The following is a 22,797-nucleotide window of genomic DNA, read 5'->3' as shown; positions in this document are numbered from 1 at the left end:
TATGTTTATGTCCGTTTAAATTTATTCACATATGTATTTCCCAACTAGCAACTCACTATCTCTTTTGTTTTACGATAAATTGAAAAAAAAAACCTAAATCATTTAAATTTATATTGATTGTGTTTGTTTGCATTCAATTATTATTTTAACGAACAAACATAAATGAACATGAATAAGTTATAATCTTTAACGAATAAACACTGATAAAAAAAGCATGTTCGTTTAATTGTTCATAATCGTTCGCATTTATATGATTCATTTACAAGGATAAAGTAACTTATAAAATGAATAGTATCAACCACCGCTCACAGAATATCCCAGAATCAAACAAAATTAAGTTTCAAGTAAATTACAAATTTCATCACTCAATTTTAAGCTCATTTCTATTTTAAAAATTAATTTTATCACTTCACTTTTAAATTATTTTTTGTTTTAGTCTATGAGACGTAAAAATTTAATTTCATCGCTTCATAATGAAATAAATATATAATTTCTCTGTCTTTTTCTATCTTCCCACCATTGAGAATTGAAAACAGATGCTCCATTGTCGAGAGAGATCAAAGGGAATTTGAGACTAGACTTTTTTTTATTAATATGAAATAAGTACAATGTAGTATTTGTTTAAAAAAAACTTTCAATCATTTGACATGGAACGTACACACCTCTGATGTTCTTAATGCTCGAATTCGAAACCTACAAAATTAAAAATAATTTATTTATCACTATGGTGACTCGATTCGTGCTGAACTAGACTTGATACTACAGCTAGAACATTTCATATAGGGACAGGCTTCTTGTTTGGGTTCACTTACAACATTATGATCTTTATTTAATCACTTATTCAACTATTCTCAAACAGTTGGTCTGAGGCATCGACTTAATAGCGATCTTAATTAATTTATCTTCTTTTATAATGGCTAATTGTGATGCTAATAATTTAAATATGCATTATTTGTAATTAAAAGTTATTATTTGTGGATTTTAAAGATTGAATTTGATGATTAAGAAGATGCATGCATCAATTCAAGCCACTCCATCCATCCATCCATCACCATTTTGATGTTGTTGACGCGTCATGTCTGGGAGTTTGAGATTATATCAAATCATATCATCAACCTGCAACTTACATGCTCAGGTGATGTACCCAACTTGCAAGCTTTCTTTTTGTAGGTTCCTCTAACCCATAAAAGCAATACGCGAAATGCTCCTCTTCTCCCATTTTTGGCCATCCTCATAACTTCCTTTCTCTCTCTAAAATCGGGTGATTTCTTTCATTTTGTTGATGAAATTTGTTAATGGGTAAAGTAAATAAATAGTCCTCTGACTATTAGATAATGTTTTATTAAGTTTTTCGACTATTAAAAGTTATAAAACGATATTCTGATTATAGATAGTTACTTTGTTGAGTCTCTTCACCATTTGATGTTACAGAGAGTTGATGAATGAGATATGATAAAATATAATCTTATAATCTTAAAATACTATTATATCTCAGTCAAAATATTAACGTCAAACTCAAACTTTATTGTTTATTTAACAGAAAATGATAATTTTATAACATAATGAATAGAAAGTGATCATTTTATAAATTTTAATAGTCGAGTGACTCAATAAAATAACTCCTTATAGTTAAAAAGACCATTTTATAACTTTTAATAGTAAAGAGACTCAATAAAACATTATTATATATTCGAGGGATCATTTGTGTACATTACCCTCTTTTAATTATGTTTAAATTAATAGAATCAGTCCATTAACCGCACTTTGGGAGGTCAGCGGCCCCTAGATAGTAGGTAGGTAGCTTTTGCCGTTCACGTCTCCATCTCTGATCTCATCTTCTTCCAAATGCAAAACCATAATATCCTATTCTTCTTCTAGATTGGCCCTTTGCAAATCCATGTAAATTTGATGAACAAGTGAATAACAACTATAGCTATACAGTACAAGTGAATAACAATGGCGATTCCTTATTTTTTCTTCTTCTGTTTCAATAAATACAAAACAATTATGATTGAAACTCAATTAATCTTAATTGTATTAACCACTATAACTTAAAAAAATTATTCATGTCGTACAATTTTATTACATATAGTTGCCGATGGGCATCTATAAACATTTCATTTTCCATAAAGCAAACCATATCTAACTTCTGTTTTAAGTATTGTTCACAATAAATGGCCATGCACCTAAGAAGTGGCAGCAGCAATTAAAGGTTGCTGGTATAGTGTATGAGGCTTGACGCCATGTTTGAATAGCACCAACTGTTCTAATACGGCTGAAGCATCAGCTTGCCGTGCCTCTTGCAGAAAGTTTTTACCTCCCCAATGCTTCTTTCACAAAGTGTGGATCTGCAGCGAAAGTTATTCGAATCCAATTCTTTAGTCCCACTGCAGTACCTGCATCACAAAGTTTTTGCAGAATCACCTTGCTACTAGGCGAAATCCGGGTTCGAATTTGCTCGTCATTGTTCCGATTACGAACAGGACTCTTGACAGACTCACTGATTTCGTTTGAAAACCACAGAGGTAGAAGGAACTATGCTGATGGCAACATTATTGTTCATAAATGTTCAATTTGATTTGTTTCTTACCAGGAAGAATGATGACGGATTCTTCTTTGGCCAGCCTGAAACAGAAGTCGATGTGGTCTCGGATATCTTTCAGACCAGAAACATTTAGTTTAATCTGTGGAATTCTTGAACAAAATTGGCTTGAACTTGTTTACTAATCCTTGGAGTTACAAACAGAGATTGCAAATTATGATAGTCCATTACCATGATAGACATTGACCCCTGAGGCTTACGGGGACAAGTAATGCAAGGTAAGTCCTTTACCAAATCCCAACAAATATCTGATGTCTGCTTCAGTGTGTTTATGGTTTTCTGGAAGAAACTTTCGTCGGTTTGCTCGACTATACGGAGAACTGCCGCCTATGACACCCACCGGAAAGCCATGAGACAAATATAGTGAATACCTATGGTAATGGCATAAAGACTAGATCCTATACTTTGAATAACAATAGGGTGCTCACATTTGGTTAGTCCATACCTTATATACATACCTGAATAAAAGTTGCAGGTCCTCCTAAAATATCGAAATACTTTTTGATACGCTCGATAATCTGACACGAAATAAGAGCGTCAAAGAGATCAAATAAAGATCATAACAAAGAGATAATGCTTGGAAACTTCATGTGCATCATTATTGTTGAAACTTGAAGTACACGGGGGTCATTTATGACGAACCAACCGAGTTGCCATCCGGGCACGATCCATCTCTTCGATAGAGATCCTAGAGTTAGGACCGGAACTATTGATCCGAAGACTCCCTTGGTACAAATGGGTTATCCCCAAAAACAAGGTGACCATAGACTTCATCAGCAATAACAGGAATCTTAAGCTTATCTGCCGTTTCTGCTATCTGATTACATTAAACAAGCAATTAGATTACTCCAAGTTTCCCATTAAACCACTGCATCTCACGGTCCGTGCACTGTCCCAGAGCATGACACGGATGTGGTCACATAAGAAGTTCCATTCTCCTTATGCATAGCAACCTTTTTCAAGTGTTGACGGGAGTAAACTTTGCCACAAGGATTACCGGGGTTTATGATAACGAGACCGACGTATTCTGATCTGCTAGTGCTTCAACCAAATCAAGATCAACTTCCCAGCCTCTCTCGGGGAGAAGATCGAAATACCGAATTTCGATACGTCTAAGGTAGCACAAAGTTCATAGATTGGGAAGCCTGGCCTTGGAATCAAGATGTTTGCACCTGGTCGAGCAAGCATCGCCAACGCAACGTCAATAGCTTGTGTGCAACCGGATGTGATGAAAACATCATCAGATGATAGTTTGTAGGGAAGATCACATGAAAAAATGAGTATAAAAAATCTATGTTGATCATACAAATAGATAATAAAATCAAAAGAATTCAACATATTCAATAAGTTTTCTTTTTTGCTTTTTAATGCATCATTCTTAAGAAAAACAGGAAAATACAAGGGAATTGACCAAAGAAATTGCTCAAGATTGCATTAAATCCAAGACAAGTATGAAATTAAAACTAAAGCTAGAGTTTATTAAGCTTATATCCAAGACAAAGAACTTAGACATGAAGGATGGAGGAACCACAGATTTTATTTAATTATTTTGAGTAACAAATGAAAACTTGTCTTTGTCAACTTGAATATGAAGCACAATCAGACGAAACAGAACAAATTGGTACTAAAATTTGACTAAACCACCCAAAAAAACTGAAGAAACTCTCAAATTCATGCATGAAGCATAGCAAAATAGCATGGAATTAGGATTTGGAAATCAGTAACTTTCTGGTTTGGGGAAGGCCAACAGTGGGTGAATAGCCATTGAACTTATGAGATTGCAGAGCTTCAACAACAGCTTCTCCGGCAACATGAGTTGTATGAAACATTTGGGTCACCCATACCCAGAGAAATCAACCTCTTGCTATTGTTTCCATCAACGTTTTGCATTAACAGACTCAGTATGCCTTTGATTGTGATTGTTGAAGCTGTTTCCATTTCACGGTTCACGGTTCCGTTCTCTATGCTTTTCAATTCTAAAAAATACACTTTTTCTATGAACTGAGAGCTTGCAAAGAGAGCCAAGGACACATAAAAGGAGAGAGGGAGAGACACGAGTTTTAAAGAAGAAGATTAGTAATAGGAGCCGTTCATTCCTTCACAGTTCAATATTTAACACGTTTATTTCGTACCTCTAAATAATTTAGTGTTATTGATTCAGTAAAATAATACTGAATAATTTAGTACAAAGTACATTCTGAATGATTTAGAGTTATTATCAAACAACATGTCACATTTAAAATTAATTCATATAGAGTCTCTAAATCATTCAACATTTGAATCATTCAACGTTTAATCATTCTGAAATAAAAAATAATCCCTTAATCATTCAGCGGCATCAAATATGGGATTTGAGCTTTCCAATTCTGTCGTGAAAATCATCTTCGCTTCATCGATCACCTCGACTTTTGGCAGCAAACTTTCGCGCCTGATGCTTTCAGTTCCATCCGTACTGCCTGTGAACTTCAAAATGGCCTTAAAAAGGTACAATCATGGTTTATGTTTTAATTTATTTAATTTATTTATTAATTTTAAAAGATATACTATATTGTTATTTTAGTTTTTATTTAATTAAAACATATTCATCATGAATTAATTATCATTAATAATAGTTAAATATTTTGATATTACTACACATTTAGTTAATATTATTTACATTTTTTCTCAATTCAGTCATACTTTTAATAATTTAAAATAAATTTAATCATCCAATCGAATAATATCACATAAGTGGTGTCACGTGTTGTACCACATATTATTATTCGGTTGGAAGAGTAACTTTAATTTAATATATTTATTTTTTTATTTTAAAATAAACAATGTTTTTTAAAGTTGATGTATATTAAATTAAAATAAAGTTAGTCCTCCAACCGATTCGATGATTAAATTTATTTTGATTTATTAAAAATATGATTAAATTGATAGAATATGTAAATAACAATGATCAAATATATTCTTATACCAAAATATCACATCACCTAATCTGTCAACTATAATTAACTCACAATGATCACGTCTTAATTAGATAAAAATGAAATTGAATAAATATCATATTTTTTTTGTAATTAATAAGAAAAATTGAACAAAATACAAATATAAATGATATAATTAACCCATCCTTCTGTTACAACTAGTTTTTGCCGCAGATAAAAGTTCAAATATTAATTTAGTATTTTCTGTAATATTTTAACGACAACTCTTAAAAACTTCAATCATTATCTTTAGTTTCACTGTCATGTCACCCAGAAGCGGACCTAAGAGTCTTCTTCAGGGGTTGCAAGAGTCTCAGGGGTGGTATTTTGAGGGGTGACACTTGGATTAGGGGTGGCACTTGTGGAGGGGTTGTTTGGGATACCCCGGACACCATGGAGGTCCACCCCTGGATGAGGGTTGCCCGTGATACCCCGGACTCCATAGAGGTCCGCCCCTGATGTCACCGCCTCTCCGATCACCCTCCGCGAGAACCAACGCCAAAATTCATGAGTAGATTGTATCATTGTACTCCATCGGTAAATTTGGTTCATGCTCACATTCCAATAGGGTTGGGTGAGAAAGATGCAACGCAAACTCACTATCTTTAGCTGTTTGGGTACTATAAATGTTTCAGATAAGTATGAGCAGTCGATCACCAAATAGTAAGAATTAAATATCGTGAATTATAAGAGAAGCTGCAATAAGTGCAGAATAAAACCCTAAACACGTCACAATATCTTTAAAATTCTTTGTAATTTTAAAATTTTATAAATTAAATTAATAATATTCGTGGATACTCGTCAAACATGACAGATTCAGTCATATAATTATACACCATCCTAATTACACAATAAATTTGCAAATACATTATTGTATTTAAATTATATGTTTAATTAATAATATATATAATGAAATTCACTGATTAAAAATAATTTTAAAAAACCATTATAAACAATTACACGTGTATTTTTTTCATTTGTTAACCCAATTCAACAGATCCATCCATTATAACAATTACTTCACTAACCGGTTCATTAAGTATTATAAATAATTACATTCAAATCTAATTACAAATAACTTTTAAAAAAATTAACATATTATAAATTTATCATAAGCAATTCCTACCATTTCATTAAAAAAAATGAAGCTGTATATTTATTTTTAATATACCCAATTTATATTGTAGTTAAAAAAATCTAAAATCTAAATAACAATAATTTATCTAAAATTAAATGAAAAACAAACATCAACGAAGGACCCTGTTTTTAAAGGTAGAAATGCCAGTCATTCTGTCCCTGTCTGCCTCTTCCTCTCATTTTCTCGATCTTCTAAATATTTTTTCTTTCTATTTTCTGTTCTGAATCACATTTCCTCAGATCTCTCAATTTCTCGTTCTATTTATTTCCTTAATTTCGCTACGACACGGTTTGTCTTTCATTTATTTTTTTTCCAGGATTTTTATATTCCGTGGATTTTGATTAATGCACGAAAAAGTAACGAAAGTTTAAGCCTTTTTGGTTTGATTTGGGTTTTTGATATTTTCCCCCAGGATTTTCTGTTTTTGGGATGTGATTTTGGTCATATGATCATAAGGTACGGCAAAGAAAAAGCACCCATCGTTTTTCTTTTATTCTCCTGCTTAATTTGAACTTGCATGTTGTTAACTAATTTGGATTTTTAATTGCTTGATAGATAACGGACATTTAACAATTCATTGAAATTATGATTTTTCGTTTTTATTTTTTTGTGTTTATTCGAAATTTTAACCACAGGGGCTTGGTAGGAGAACTTTTGGGACGCTCTTTAGGATTGGAAATATTATTACAAAAAAAAGTTGAAGTATATATATATATATTTAAAGATTATCAAATAATTATATTTTTCATATCAACAGCTTGATGTAGTTATACAAGAGGGTAAATACTGGCAATTTCTGCTTTCCAGAGTTTGATAGGGTGATTTTGTTGATTGCATGCTTTTGGTGATGAGTTGTTATTTTGAATGCATATTTTGGCGGTGAATAATTCTTTAGGGGAAAATTTAAGGTTTTGATGATGTGAGGAAGATGTATGAAAGTATCTTTGGGATGATTAGCGTTTTGAACTTTTGAGAATTGGGAAGATATGCCAGAACTCGAAAGAGGCTTTTTGCTTTATGGGAATGCTTGTTTCTACAAGAACCTATCTATTTGAGATATATTTTAGTAGTGGAAAAATTAGTTCTTACTTCCTCTTGGCGATCCATTTTAGGTTAAGAGAGCACAATCATACGTATATTTTTGAGGATCCCTGCATTTGTCCTGGATTCTATTTCTCGTGTCAACCCTTTCTTGGTTTGCCAATGCTGCAATTTGAAATGTGGATGTGTTAAATGCTCTTTGTATGTTTGCTTATTTTCCATTTGTGGAAGCAATTGATTTACGTTTCTTGTGAAATAGGGCATATCATAAATTCTAAATAAATTGATGAGAAGGTTTTATGAGCAAATAATACTTTGCATGTCTGTATTTCAGCTCTTAAGATGGATAAAGAAGAAACTTGTCCCGATTTTGGTTTTAGGTCAAATATGTGTTGAAGATTATGTTTCTAGTGAAATAGATGCATGTTATAAAATTCCAAATAAATAGATGAGAACCTTTGATTATCAAGTGATACTTTGCATGTCATGTATTTCAGATTTAAGATGGATAAAGAAGATGTTTGTCCCGTTTTTGGATTTAGGTTGAGTATGTGCTAAAGTTTCATTCCATCGTTTTTGGCTTTAGGTTGAATATGTGCTAAAGTTTCTTTTTCGGACTTCGAAGCAGTGACAAGTTGTAACAACAATTTATTGGAACACCATGGGTCACAGAAATATGCTATGCCCTAACCAAATGATAGATTTAGAAATGGATCAGCATGGCCAGGGATATCCCCATCACGAGCCCTGCATCATTTTGGGTGGCAGACCTAATTACCCACCACCTGATTTGCAGATGAGAGTCAGAGCGCCAGGGAGCACAACTACTCTTGATACTCATCCCTTACCGGAGCATTATAGCAACAGTATGTTCTATGGGATTCCCCAGTACCCCAGTGTTCAGCATCATAATCATTCCCCAAATCTTGATCTTGGTATTGGAAGTGCATCCAACTATTACATTCCCTATATGGCTAACCTTATGTTGGGTGCTCCTGTAAATCATGGACCCACGGACCAGATGCCACCTTCAAGCAACTATGCCTTCCTAGGAGTTTCAGCAGATGAATATGCTAGGAGTTGCCACTTCATGGATAATGTTAGAGGCTCATATAAGAGAAAGAATTCTGAAGTAATCCCAGCAAATTTTCAGCATTTTAATGCCTCACCAAGCTCTAGTTCCTCGGGCACACCATTAAATGCTAGACATCCTGATGGAGTTGGCACAATCGATGTGGCACCCTTCACCATTCCTCAGTTAAGGGGGAATGGCCCTCCACCGATTAGAGAAGCTGGATCCCAAAGAAGTGTTATGAACAGATTAGGGGCAACTGCAGTGGATCCCGTTTTGATGCATAGTGCTAACCATGTTTTTCAGGGAAATTACATTGGCCAGCCTTTTCAGCCAACAATAACAGATGGAGGTGCCCCAGTTTGGACCCAGGCTCCTGGGGTTCCTTATATGCATGGTGGTTTCAACGTTCCTCTATTCTTTCCTTGTTTTGTTTAAGGACTTTCAATTTTAAATAAGCTACTTTCTGTAGAAATATTTCTTTTATTTAAAACAGCTTCCATGTAAATGAGGTGATATAGGAATCTGTTTTTCCTTGAAATTGATTGCTGTGGACTCTTCACTGTCTTATGACTGATTGTCTGTGCAGGTAGCAATGTGGTTGCACTTATGGAGACTAGTCTTAGAAGTTCTGCAAACTTTTCTCAATCTTCTCCCCTTGATGTTCGGAACCATAACTTCCATCACCCTGCACCACCTATTGAAGGAGTAAGAAGTCATAGCATTAACATTCATCCACAAGTAGCACCGGTTCCTCATCGCTCCCTAGCAAGTTACACCTCACCAGGCGTCATGAATCCTTCACATGATGGGTGGGAGGTGGGGCGTAGGCATTTGGGACCAATGCCTCCTACCGGCTTTAGGATATATCATTCTCGCCAAGAGAGTGGTGTTGTATCTGAGACCACTGTGAGACACCATAATCTTCCTCACTTGAGAGTTCTTCCACCAGATGTTAGTACACCACCATCTCTGCAATGTTATTTATCTGTTAACTTTCTGTTTATTACTTCATTTTCTTTTCTGCAATCCGGAAAAAGGAATTCATATACAATGGATTTTTGTTGTTAATTTTTTGTTTGTAATATGGTGATATCTTTGAATTGATTTGGTGCAGGGAGTTGCTATATTGGAGCTCCCAGAATTTGATGAAGTAGGAAATTATGTCGATCATCACAGAGATATGCAATTGGATATAGAGGACATGTCGTACGAGGTAAGTTCATATATGATGTTTTGTCTTATGGTTTAATTTTACTTTTACTGACAGTCTATTCGAAAAATCTCCAAATGATCAATAGGAACTGTTGGCTCTGGGTGAGCGGATTGGAAATGTGAATACCGGTTTGTCTGAGGAAACCATCACAAGTAAATTGAAAACAATAACTTATTCAACATTTGCTACAAATATTAATCTGGAAGAAGCAGCACCTATTGACCAGGAACCCGATTCGTGCATTATTTGCCAGGTAATGAAGACTGTGCTTAGAGCTAGCTTTGTTCTTTACCGATAAGCTTGAACACTGCACATCTCTTTCTCTTTTCAAGCTCAAAGCAAACATCATTGCACGACACCATTGATTCCTAATGGATGGTATTTGCTATTTCTCTTGGATTTTTGCAGGAGGATTATAAGAACGAAGAGAAGATCGGAACTCTTGATTGTGGACACAATTATCACACAGATTGCTTGAAGAAGTGGCTGTTCGTGAAGAATGCATGCCCCATCTGCAAATCCGAGGCATTAACCAAAGAGTCCAAGAATGTATAATGGAGGTGGCATAATTGAGGATAAAACAATAAATTATATAAAATGGATGGTGTTGGTAGAATCAAGATCTTGGAAAGCACTCCTAGATGTTTCTATCTATATTGATATTTGGTCAAGTATTTTGTACATGAACTTGCAGACATCTATAACAGACAGTCAATCCATTATTTGTTGGCTTTGTAATTATCAAACAATTGTACAGACAAATCATTATGCAGTTTCATGCTGTAATGTTAAACTTCAACTGTGTTCTTCATAATTTTTCTTATTTTTTCTATAATACTATGTTGTATGTGTTACATTTCCCTTATATTTTGCATGTCAAATGTTCTAATCTTCTTCGAGAACTTCAGCCATTGAAGTCCATTTCACTTTTGTTGCCCATCTTTTTCCCATCCCTCTTTTTCAAGGATTAAATCTATAACTTAACATAATACATGGACTAGTAGCGAAATTTTACCATTTCAAGTTGTATAGTGTATCCGGCAGACGCTTTAAATAAATTCAAAGGTACCTACCACGGAATTTAACATGTATTATCATACATAATTAATATTTTATTAAAAATCCCAAACTAGATCTGTTTGCCATGTAATCTAAAACAATCAAACACAACAAAACTATAAAATGGAACATTACATGAGGAAGCACAATACCATAAAAGAACCACGAAGATGGAACTGAAACCAAATGAAGGAAATTTGGAAGCCGCTTTGTTCTCATTTGACTTCAACCTCAAATCTTGAGCTCAAAGAGATGAAAAATGGAGGGTACAACATACAACATCTAAGCAGAACAGCAGCCAGCGTTCTTGACGGCTGAAACATCATCCTTGCCTCTGAATTTGATGGTTTGTCCCTTCGGCAATGCTGCGTGATCATCCCCTACTTCAAGCGCTTTTCGACTGGCAACATGATGTATTTGTGTAAGTACTTCGGTGAATGCGTTATCAACATTCGTAGACTCGAGGGCAGATGTCTCCATAAAGAAGGTATTTTCTCTCTCGGCAAAGGCCTTCGCATCATCAGTGGAAACTGCACCCAAGTGTCGCAGGTGTGACTTGTTGCCAACAAGCATAATCATGATATTGGAATCTGTGTGACCTCGTAGTTCCTTCAACCATCTCTCGACATTCTCAAATGTGACATGTCGAGTGACATCACATACAAGCAATGCACCAACAGCTCCACGGTAGTATGCACTTGTAATCGCCCTGTATCTGTGAAAAGAAAATAACAAGAAATCAACTCTCGAAAAGCTTACAAAACACCTAAAAAAAGGTTATAAAAGAAAGCATGATTTGGCTATTCATAGATGAAATGATGGTACAAAATCAGTTAAATTCCATTTTAAAACCAAATACACTTCGAACACGACCTTGTTTTAATGCCTTTCAAGCCAAGGCATAAGTTTCTTATGATAGGCAAAACTTAACATCATGATTCCATCAAGTAACAACTGATAAAAAAATTTGCATAGCCAATTAAAAGTTCAGGCACCCAAGAAATTTCATTTCATGGAGAAACAACACAGAAGTTCCATTTTATAACCTACAGGTTCTCAGCACAGATTATATTTAATTTGAAAAGGCATCAAGCCTTGATATATAAAATGAAGTATATCTAAAGCTTTTACAGTAAAAATTTTCAAGTAATGAAATATATGATATTATTTTGATTAAACTATATTATATATATATATGTGTGTGTGTCATTTTCACTTACAAAAACATTTTAAAAATTATTAAAAATGAATCTTTATAATTATAATTATTATGTTTTAGGATAAGTTGTGCGAAATTTAAAAAAAATTACGACCGTGACACCCGCAGTGACCGCGATGGTATCCGTTATGTCCACAACCGCGATAAATGCGACGCAATCGAAAACGCGACCACGACAGCTAATTAAATCCCTGGGACCACTGCCTCTTTATATAGATTGAATATTATGTCAATCTTTTAAGTATTTATAATTTTGCCCCTCATCAAATTATAAATACAACTTATGGTATCTACACTTTGATTCCATGACACTTTAATACATATAACACATGTAATATAATTGGTCACTTAATTTTGTGTCATACTTTATGATAACATTGTACATTATACATGTGCCTACAAATATAGATTTTAATCTAACACCTCGAGCCTTCAACCAGTTAGGGTCTTGAAAACTTCCATGGGTGCAGGGGAAAGATTCATGTTTTGCAACTGTTGTTGGTCGAAAGATAGTATAAAGTCGAAACAAATACAAAGATCAAGTGAGGAGGCTCAGGTAAATGGTTGTTATAGCTCTCATGAATACTCATGAGACAAGATATAGTTCCTCGATCAAAGATCTCGAGTACAATGGAATGTGTCTAAAGAAAACTGTGTCATTACGGACCTCAATGTATTGTTACATGTATATGTAAAAAATCACACGAAAACCTGTTGGATATTCTTCAATACTGTTCTACTCTTTTGTGATGTAATTACGCAGTAGCTTGTAAACAAATTCCATTGATTCGTATCATTTTAGTTAAGCAAATTCTCATTATTCCAGCCATAGACTATAGGGATTCAGGGTATAATTCTTTTGTGCCATGTTTCACTGCCGTCTTCCCCAACTCGCCATGGGGAACTCAGCCATTACCGAGTTTCTCATGTATTATTGCAGTTTGTTTGAGTATCCATTTGAGTGTTTTTACGATAAATGAATATGAAGGAGAAATATTGCAATAACGCATTACCGTTATCACCCAAAGATGATATATTTAATTGTAACTGGAAGCATTATTCATATCTATACTATATTTATTTAACGGTTTATTTATTTATATAACTAAAATGGTAACTGAAATATAAATATATAATAATAATAAAAATGGCAATGACGAAAGTAAGGTGGAAAGGGAGAAGTACAGTGTACAACTTACAAGATATATAAACTCAACTTGAGGATTTTTCTTTTAATATTTTTTTTTCCTGCCATTGCCATCAGTTACAGAGTGGAGCACTATTCGGGTTTTTGAAAGCCTCGTCAGTTTTAAAACTTGGGGATTCCTTAATATTTTAAGCTGATGAAGCCGAAGGAAAAGGAAAAAAACAAAAGCCCAAATTTCTACTTCTTTGAATATCTTTACGTTAAGATTCTCCTTTTTGTTTTTTGGTGGTTTTTTCAGATGAAAATATTTCAGTTTCTTAGCTCTTCAACGCTAAATTAAAAGTTTGTTCTACTTTTGCATGTTGATCAGAACATGCATTATAGAGGTGAGCTCTTTTTTGTTTTGTTTTGGATAAAATTTTGAAACATTGATACTGGATTAATGCATGTGATCTTTTTTCTTCTGATTTTGGGTTCTGGGTTTTGATCTGAATCTCATTTGCTTTTCTGGGTCCTTGAGTATTTCGTATTTTCATTTCATTTAGCAATTCTGATGAGGTTTTTTTTTTATAAAAAAACAGGTTATATATGTTTGATGCATGATAAATTGTAATGAAAAATTAAGAATTTTGACTAATACGTAAAAGAAATTCAAAATTGCAACTGTCGTTTATTTTGGCTGATGCATTACTTGGTTCTACAATTCTTGGTAATGGCATAAATTGAATACATGTTTATATACATGTGTGTGTATAATTTTCGTCCATTTCCATTTGAGGCGGGGTGAAATTAGGAAGGGTTCAATGATTTTCGTTTATGATAGACTTTATCAATTTTTAGTAAAGCTTGCTGAAGCTGCTGAGAATGAGCATTTTGATTTTCTACTTTACGGGTGAAAGTACTTCTCTGTATTGATTGTGTTCCGAATTTGGATTCTTGTTGCAGTGAGAGTATGAGTATTTCGATTTTCTGTATTTTCTATTTCTTTTGTGATATAATGCTTCTTTTCTCATAAGCTGAAAATAGGAGGCTAGTTGTTAGTTTCGAAATGTAGGCATGCATAATAATGGCAATACTGATAGAATATTAGAGAAATTGTTTGCTCTAAATTGCATGGTTGTTGCATTAACATGCAGGATAGAGTGAATTTGCAGCTTTGTAATGATTGAGGAATCCTTTGTTGATTCTGTTTGGTTGATCTGTTGTTGCTGGTTTGTCTGGGGAATCCCTGTTGGTTCCTGTTTGGATGTTTTTGTTGTTGTTGGTCTGCCTGGGGAATTCTTTGTTGATTCTAGTTTGGTTTTGCTGTTGCTGTATGGTCTGGGGAATCCTTGTTGATTCCTGTCTGGCTGTACTTGTTGCAGCTAGGTGCTGTATCTTTTTTGATATTTGAATGAATCTATTACTTATCCGAAAAAATTATAATGATAGAATATTTCTGTTATATCTACTGCAAAAAGGAGGAAACGACATCCAGGTACAAAGGTTTGGTGTTGAACTTTGTGTCAAATTGAATTTGTTTTTTGGCATTTTTGGCGTGAAAGAAGTGGGGATTGGGAAATTCTTTAGAAGCTTCACGAAAAGTTTGTATAGCTTGAATTGTATGTTAAGTTAATGATATAGTTAAACTTTTGCGATCTTTATGTATGGAAGAAACTATCAAGAACTCACGTATGATACTGGGAAAAGCTTTAAGAATCCTTCTATGGATTGGTTCACATATTTTAGAAGTCATCTGAAATATTTATGCATCTCGCATTGATAACCAATGCGGTGTTGCCACATTCCAAATTTGGAGATAATCAGAACTATAGAAAATTAACTATCATGGTATCCATGTATATATGTACACATCAATTGGTATGAGACAAGTGGAATGGTGGGTGCATTTATGACTTTTTCTTTGTAAGTCAATAATATCACATGGCGGTTATATTTGTGCATGTTGTCTTTGAAAATGTGGCTACATTTGCATCAAACTGTTATAGCCAGCATGATCCTCACATTGGCTTCTCCAAAGAGAGAGGAGGGCGATGCCTGTTAACATTTCAGAACCAGTCATTTTTATCTAGTAAAAACATTTGCCACTTCTTCTGCTTTAATCTCGTGCATTTGACAAGGAGAATAAATTTAATAAAAGGCTAACCTGGTTTTGGAAAGTAGCATTAAGTAATAAGGTCAAGGAATAATTAGGTCATGGCTAATCATTATTGATGTATACTAAGATGGTTTTTTGTTCCCTATGCTGCCTGTTGGTATGCAAACATTCCTTGAGCATAGCTGTATCCTTACTGCATGTCTATTTGAGCTCATATGTTTTCCTTATTTGTGGTTAAATGGACTCATCAGCAAAAGACAATTCTATAACTGGAGTCTTTGCATACCACTGGAAGTGGATGGGATCCCAATTTTCTTGGTCTTGTGTTAAAGGTTAGTTGATGATGGTGATATGCGACGAACACATTATAAAAGCAAGAAAAATATATTTCTTTGCACTGGTTCATCAAAGACATTCTGTTTAGTGATCATCATTCAATAGATTATAGTGCATTTTGAGTCTCAATGGAGGGAACTTTTGGTAGTTTTCTTTGCTATTGTCTCATATGGTTCCTTCATGTAGAACGTAAACATCTAAAGGATAACATGCATTCAGGTTGTTCGTCTGTTTTACATTTCTTTATGATTTTTCTATTTGGTTACTTATGGCTTGCTTTAATCCGTATTTATGGTTGTCTTCATTGACTTTAATGTTCATTTATGCTACCACTTTATCGCAGAATTAGTGAATCTCGACATACCCCACAATTAATATTACTTTTTGAAGGTTTTAAGCTTATTTAGGCTTTACGATTATTTAAACAATTGTTATGGCGGAAAATATCTAATGCCTGATCTTATTGCTGGCATATAGATAGGACAAAGTGAGACTGCATTTAGCAGAGATGTTCAGTAAAGATTTTGAAAATTTGCATGATGATGGTGTTGAGGGGTTACAATATGAGCACAGTAATTTTACGGAAGTTTTTGTTGGAAATGATACTGGCAGCACAAGTAAAAGGTGGCTTGTTACTGGAGGTGTTAATTTTGAGAGTAGCAAGAATCCAGAGGCATCACCGTGTTCTAACAGCGCAAACTCAGCTGTAATAAGTCGGTCTTTCTCAAAAAAGTTATGCCAGGAGGACACCAATACAACAAATGAGAGTTGTGGTTGGGTTTCTGCATCAGGGAGCTTTCCTAAGAAATTTGCTCTGGCAGAGAGAGAGGACCAGAATGCGAGTTTCAGGCGAATGAAGTTTTCCACTAGTGAAGTTTCCAGGGGTGAAGCACAAAAGAAGAAGGCTTTGAGCACACCTTTGCAGAAGAAGGAAATAGTTAGCGGCTTGCCCTCGACACCTACAAATTCTGTTGGTCAGCGAGTCGCACTCCATTTGGTTGAATCATCTTCTGTAGAAATGGACAGAGATGCTGAAATGGAAGATATAAATGTTACCAAGTCCAGATTACAAAATTCAGACGCAGGTGAAAGGAAAGAAGTGGTAGTAGGTAAAGTTATAGCTTCACCTGTCTCTCAGGAGAGCTTTGCATCGAAGCTTGTTGTTTCAAATCCAGCAACTGCTGAGGAGAAGTTTGAGTCTCCTTTTTGTGCTGAGGAAAGACGTAATTTATGTCAATCGTTTGGAGAGGACAGTTCTGTTATGTCTGGGGCAACACTGTCTAAGAAGGATCCTCGTCCTCTTCTGCGGTGCCATGTTTTTCGCGTACTAAAAGGAGCAGGCTGGTTTATTGAGAGGCATAAAAGGCCCAGTAGGAGTTATTGGGATACAGTTTATAGATCTCCTGATGGGAGGCTATTTTATGAATTCCCTAAAGTTTGGAGATTTTGCGGTCAGGTTTTGTTGGCTAATGGATACTACTGCATGCCGGAAAATGATGTAAAGAAATGGACTGATATGATCCAATTCTGGTCAGATCTATTAGAGACATTGTTGAATATCGAGAAAGAAGATAACCAAACCAACCTTTCTACTGCATTGGCTCGACATTGGACACTATTAGACCCCTTTGTAACTGTTGTACTTATTAATAGGAAGATTGGTTCATTAAGAAAGGGAGATGAGGTTAAAGCAGGAAGAAGTTTAATTATTGAAAATAACAAGAAAACAAATACTGTTCTGACACAGAGAAAAAAAGGTTCTATGAGAAAGTTCTGTTCTCAGGGAAAGATGCCAACTCAGTATTGTGATTCTTCTCTGGCTGCTAAAAGTTCATTGACAGCTGCCAAGAGCAGTTTTGATTCCATTGATGAGCTCTCTGGCAATGGAAGTTTGTCAAAATTCTATGGTAAAATGAGTAGTGGGGCTGAAAAAGGTCTGAAAGATGTATCTAATATGGCTGACCAAGAAGGTACATTTTTGGTAGATACTACTAAAAGGTTAGAAACTTTTGGTTGCGAGGTCCAAGGTTTGCATATGGCTTCATCCCATGCTTGTGGATCAGATAGCATCTATGACCAGCTAGGTAGTTTTAAATGTACTGATCGTGTTGCTTCTAGCGATGTTATCAACATGCTTCAGGGTTTTGAATCTGCTTCTCCTCACCAAGATAGCAACACAATTTCTCCAAGCTCAGGTAAACAAATGTCTTTGTGCAATGTCGAAATTCCTAATGAGGTTCCAGGAGATGTATCAGTTGAATCTCTAGAGGAAAAAGATAAAAAATCTGGAGCTCTAGATGCTGGCAATGTTGGAAATCTTCCACAGCATTTACTGGATGACCATCCAAACTACCCTACTGACAGCGTGATTCAGTCTGGGGATGGTAAAGATCAATTCAAGAAGTCTGCTGAAGCTTTGAAGTTTGAAACAAATCATAAAAATTGTGCACAAGATGCTATTTTGGAAAACAAGGAACACAGGAGATGTCGAAATATATCTGAAATTAGATTGACCACAGCATATCAAAGTGATGTTCTATGTTCTTATACTGATGATATGAGTGAACAAGATATTGGCTCATGCCAGGCTGAATTAAATTCAAAAGAGGTCCAAGAATTGCTTGAAACCGAGGGAAGCTTAGAAAAGTCCTCATCTCTTGGGTCTTTCTTACATCATGTGGAGAAAAAAAGCTCCAAGTTTAAAAGGGTTTGCGGTAAGCGTGATGGTTCTGAAAGTAGAAAGAAGAAATCAACTAAATGCCAAATCCAAGATGGTGACCTGCTGGTTTCTGCAATTATAAGAAACAAAGACCTAAGCTTGGGTGCTACCAGATATGGACTGAAGGCCCCAAGAATTAGAGCTCAGACCAAGCTCAAGAGAAAGAGGGGCCATCTGAGGTTGCTGCCTCGAGGAAAGGTTAAAGGAGGGAAGCATATTACTGAAATGAATTTGTATAATGTTGGATCTAAAACAGTGCTCTCATGGTTGATCCTAGCTGGGGTCATTTCACTTAATGAAGTTATTCAATATCGGAACCCTAAGGATGATGTTATCATTAAAGATGGTTTTGTTTCCTGGGATGGAATAACCTGCAATTGTTGCAACAATGTGCTATCAGTTTCTGAGTTTAAGATTCATGCTGGATTCAAGTTCAACCGTCCCTGCTTGAATCTTTACATGGAATCTGGTAAGCCTTTCACTTTATGTCAGCTACAAGCATGGTCTGCTGAGTTCAAGACCAAAAAATATGGGATCCAGAAGGTGGAAGCTGATGAAAATGATCGGAATGATGATTCCTGCGGTGTATGTGGAGATGGTGGTGAACTAATTTGTTGTGACAATTGCCCTTCTACTTTTCATCTAGCCTGCTTGTCTGTGCAGGTTTGTCTTTGGGTCAATGTTCTTTTTTTTTGGGGGGGGGCACTGACCTACACCTAGCTCATAACTACTAGTGAACAATGATTATTTTTCCCTTATTAGGTTCTGTAATATTTTCTCTCAGTGCTTATGACATGCTTTTGCTTCTCTATTATGGAGTGAATATAGATTACTATGACTTTATTTTTTCCCTCTTTCTTTCAAAGAATGTTGCTTTAGTATATTTTTGTTATTTAGCCTCTAATTATTTCATTTGCTTCAATTTGTTGCGTCCAGGAATTACCTAAGGGTGATTGGTATTGCTCAAATTGCACTTGTTGGATATGTGGGGATTTTGTTACTGATGAAGAGGCTTCAAGTTTGTTTGGTGCATTTAAATGTTCCCAGTGTGAACACAAATGTAATTTCCCACCTTCAGCATGCCATTTCCTATTAAAAGGTTAAACTATTTGTGAAGACTGAGAGAAAACAGGAGTTAGAAGTTACTTTAGGAAAATTGTCTAGGGGCCATTTTAGGAGTTTTATTTCTCTGATTTCTTCCCTAATTTCTTTTATTTATTAATTCTGCTATTTAGGGAAACAGTACATGTATATATAGGAACCCTTCCCCAAGGATTAAAGATCATTGAGTTTTTTTTTCTCAAACCACAGACAGTATACACTTCTTGACATATAATTTGGGCAAATAGTCTTATTTTAGATGTGAGGCAGGCTATTGAGAGAATTTTTTTTCTTTGTTTCTTGATTTAGTTTTCTCAGGGAGCAAAACAAAGAAATTCCGTTCAAAGAAAATGTTAGTCTATTTTGTTTCATAAAATCATTAGAAATTGTAAATCTACTTCCAGACCTAATGAGTAGTTTCATTAAATCGCTATGGACATTATACATATTTACCATTTATTTTATTGTCATTGTGTGTGCGTTTATGATGCTACTTTGGTGATTGCCAATTCTGATTTTCTAGTTTATGTTTGTAAATAGATCATAAAGAATGCTTGAATGATGAAAGCCGGTCTAAAGCAAAGGTTTCTAATACTTGGCTTTGTGGGGAAAGCTGTGAGGAGGTATTTTTGAGACTCAAAACTTCTTGACTCAGATTGTGTTGCAAAGAATCTGTCAAATGAACATATACAAAATGCCTTCAGTATTCTTTACATGAGTTTAACACTTTACTCGTTTAGTTATACTTATTTCCAATTGAAAAAATGTTGCATTTTTAGCTAGGCTGCATCTCAGCTTTTAGACTTGACAATGTCTGCAATCCATGTCAACTGAAGTGTGCCATCCTGCCATTACAATCGGCTTTGAATGATCTATTATACTTTAATTCTCACTTCATAGCCATTTCTTTAACCTAGAAAGGAAAACAGTTTATGCATAGATATTGACTATGATTATTTAGCTACAACTGTTAATTGGTTGCTTTGTGCCTTGTCTTATGTGGCATGTCATTTTCCACATTATCTTTCTTAAGTTCTGATGCCAGATTCACTGGTATTTTGCAGCTATACTCAGGTCTTACATCTCGTCTTGGGATGATTAATCACCTCTTTGATGGCTTTTCTTGGACACTTCTTAAATGCATTCACGAAGATCAAAAAGTTTACTCCCCTCAAAGGCTTGCCCTGAAGGCAGAATGCAACTCGAAATTGGCTGTCGCTTTGTCTATCATGGAAGAATGCTTTCAATCCATGGTTGATCCAAGAACGGGGGTAGATATGATACCCCAACTCTTGTACAGTTGGGGGTGAGTTACCCAGTCTTTTTTTTTCGTTTGATAAACTTCCTTTTCATCTATTATCTTCAACATTATGGACTTGGCTTTTACATTTCTACTCAACATTTCCTCCTTTTGCAGTCTTACTTTTCAGTGTCATCCAGTGCTTAGACATGTATTTTACACTGTTTGTAATTTTTTATTTCCTGCTTGCAAGGCTGCTTATGGTTCGTGATCCTTTTTTGTTTAAATGATCAGGTCGGATTTCGCACGGCTTAATTTTTTTGGATTTTATACTCTTGTCTTGGAGAAGGATGACATGTTGATATCTGTAGCATGCATCAGGTAGTATGGACATTGTACATAGTTGTTCGATATTTTAATACTTTCTTTAACAACTCAAAACAACTCAGTATGTTGTGTTATCCCTTATATATATATATATATATATATATTTCTTGGTGGGAGAATAGTTAGCATCTCCCTTTTTAGCTTTTACTGTGATGTTGTAAGAAATTGGATGCATTTTGTGTACGAGGGTACACCCATCTCCGAGTATATAGGGTATTAAGATAGTTTTGAGGTGGAATTAACATAGGGTATTAAGATGGTTTGAGGTGGAAGTAACATAGGATATTAAGATGGTTTGAGGTGAAAGTGCTCACTTATTTAGCAAGTTAACTTTAGAAAATCAAATTTACATTCTCCTATTTTAACATTTTAATCAGTTTGGGATCTATTTGGTGAACATATTTGTTTATGCTAAGCCTTTATCTGCCATGTGGTCTAGGATTCATGGGGTAACATTAGCAGAGATGCCTCTTACAGCAACTTGTGCTAACTACCGTCGGCAAGGAATGTGTCGACTCCTCATGAATGTCATTGAAGAGGTACTTTATTAACAAATTGTTTCTTGAATTTGACTTTTTAAATTCGTGAATTCCTAATAGTGGATTGAGATCATCATTAATGTTTTTTTTGTGTGACAATTTTCTTTGTTGTTCACCATCTGGATCGATGCCACCTCTAGTTGCTTATCTCATTCAAGGTTGAAAAGCTGGTCATAACTGCTGTTCCGAATTTAGTGGAAACATGGACCAATTCTTTTGGCTTCACGGTGGTGGAGGAGGATGAAAGAAAAATGCTAGCAAAGATCAACTTGATGGTGTTTCCTGGAACCATATTGCTTAAGAAGCCCTTGTATCAAGAATCAACTGATGTAGTCATTCACCCTGTAGGAGATCTATCCGTTCATGAAGCCAATGCCAAAACAGAAACTGAAATTGTCAGAGACAAGAATCTGCAAGAATCGGGAATTGATGGTATGAGGAAAATCAAAATCACTTATGCTGATGGAGAGGATCCTTGTGAAAAAACAGCCTTGAGTGTTACAGAAACTACTAGATTACGTATCCATGCAATGGTAGAGCCGGTCGATACCCATAATCATTGCTCGACCGAGCTGGAAGACAGGTTTAGAGTTGGGACATGTCAAGAAACTCAATTGGACCGCTCTTACGGCGACAATGAAGCTGGTACCAAACTGAAAGCGGAGTCTGAGCAGCAGTGAGTAGAAAACAGGCAAGTAGAAAGCAGAGTATAGACAGTAGTTGACTTGAGCGGCAAGAAGTAGTAGCTTGCAGGAACAATTTTCAGAGAGCCAGAATTTTTGGGCACCAGTTTGTAGTGTTTTGAGACATTTTGTGTTTCTGTAGAAGAAAGACTGGATCTTGATGTTTTAAGTAGCAATAAAATAGTAAATTTCGGAAATCGGTCATGATTTTGGTTTCTCTTATAGAGA

At 35.1% G+C, this 22,797-nt stretch overlaps 3 protein-coding genes and 1 pseudogene across 6 annotated transcripts; 2 read left to right on the top strand and 2 right to left on the bottom strand.

Annotated features, from left to right (window-relative positions):
• Window positions 1-2,065: 2,065 nt before the first annotated feature.
• Window positions 2,066-4,574, bottom strand: LOC120123341 (annotated as a pseudogene).
• A 2,340-nt stretch (window positions 4,575-6,914) lies between these two features.
• LOC120123309 (probable E3 ubiquitin-protein ligase ZFP1) lies at window positions 6,915-10,672 on the top strand. Of its 4 annotated transcripts, none has more exons than XM_039142231.1 (7): window positions 6,915-7,000; window positions 7,125-7,168; window positions 8,296-9,222; window positions 9,415-9,779; window positions 9,943-10,041; window positions 10,127-10,294; window positions 10,450-10,672. In XM_039142231.1, the coding sequence occupies exons 3-7, from the start codon at window positions 8,415-8,417 to the stop codon at window positions 10,594-10,596; spliced, it is 1,587 nt and encodes a 528-aa protein (XP_038998162.1). In that variant the 5' UTR covers window positions 6,915-7,000; window positions 7,125-7,168; window positions 8,296-8,414; the 3' UTR covers window positions 10,597-10,672. The 4 variants fall into 4 exon arrangements, with proteins under 4 accessions (XP_038998162.1, XP_038998163.1, XP_038998160.1 ...); XM_039142232.1 differs by having other exon boundaries at window positions 6,916-7,000; window positions 8,340-9,222; window positions 9,961-10,041; XM_039142229.1 differs by having other exon boundaries at window positions 6,916-7,000; window positions 8,340-9,222.
• Window positions 10,673-11,294: 622 nt separating this feature from the next.
• On the bottom strand, window positions 11,295-11,871 carry LOC120123376 (ras-related protein RABA1f-like; the record flags this gene model as incomplete). Its single annotated transcript, XM_039142284.1, has 1 exon — window positions 11,295-11,871. A coding segment is annotated over one exon (489 nt), but the record flags the coding sequence as incomplete, so codon positions are not given.
• Window positions 11,872-12,779: 908 nt separating this feature from the next.
• LOC120123375 (increased DNA methylation 1-like) lies at window positions 12,780-22,588 on the top strand. The gene is made up of 9 exons (XM_039142283.1): window positions 12,780-12,875; window positions 14,762-14,839; window positions 16,382-19,282; window positions 19,556-19,679; window positions 20,261-20,343; window positions 20,785-21,026; window positions 21,255-21,341; window positions 21,787-21,886; window positions 22,027-22,588. Exons 1-9 carry the CDS (start codon window positions 12,780-12,782, stop codon window positions 22,564-22,566), a joined length of 4,251 nt encoding a protein of 1,416 aa, XP_038998214.1. The 3' UTR covers window positions 22,567-22,588.
• The last annotated feature ends 209 nt before the right edge of the window (window positions 22,589-22,797 follow it).

The sequence above is a fragment of the Hibiscus syriacus genome, unplaced genomic scaffold (genome assembly GCF_006381635.1).
Source record: "Hibiscus syriacus cultivar Baekdansim isolate YM2019G1 unplaced genomic scaffold, ASM638163v2 tig00110392_pilon, whole genome shotgun sequence".
In the NCBI taxonomy this organism is placed as follows: Eukaryota; Viridiplantae; Streptophyta; class Magnoliopsida; order Malvales; family Malvaceae; genus Hibiscus; species Hibiscus syriacus.
The sequence above is the reverse complement of the archived record's forward strand: the minus strand, read 5'-3'. Positions and strand labels throughout refer to the sequence as shown.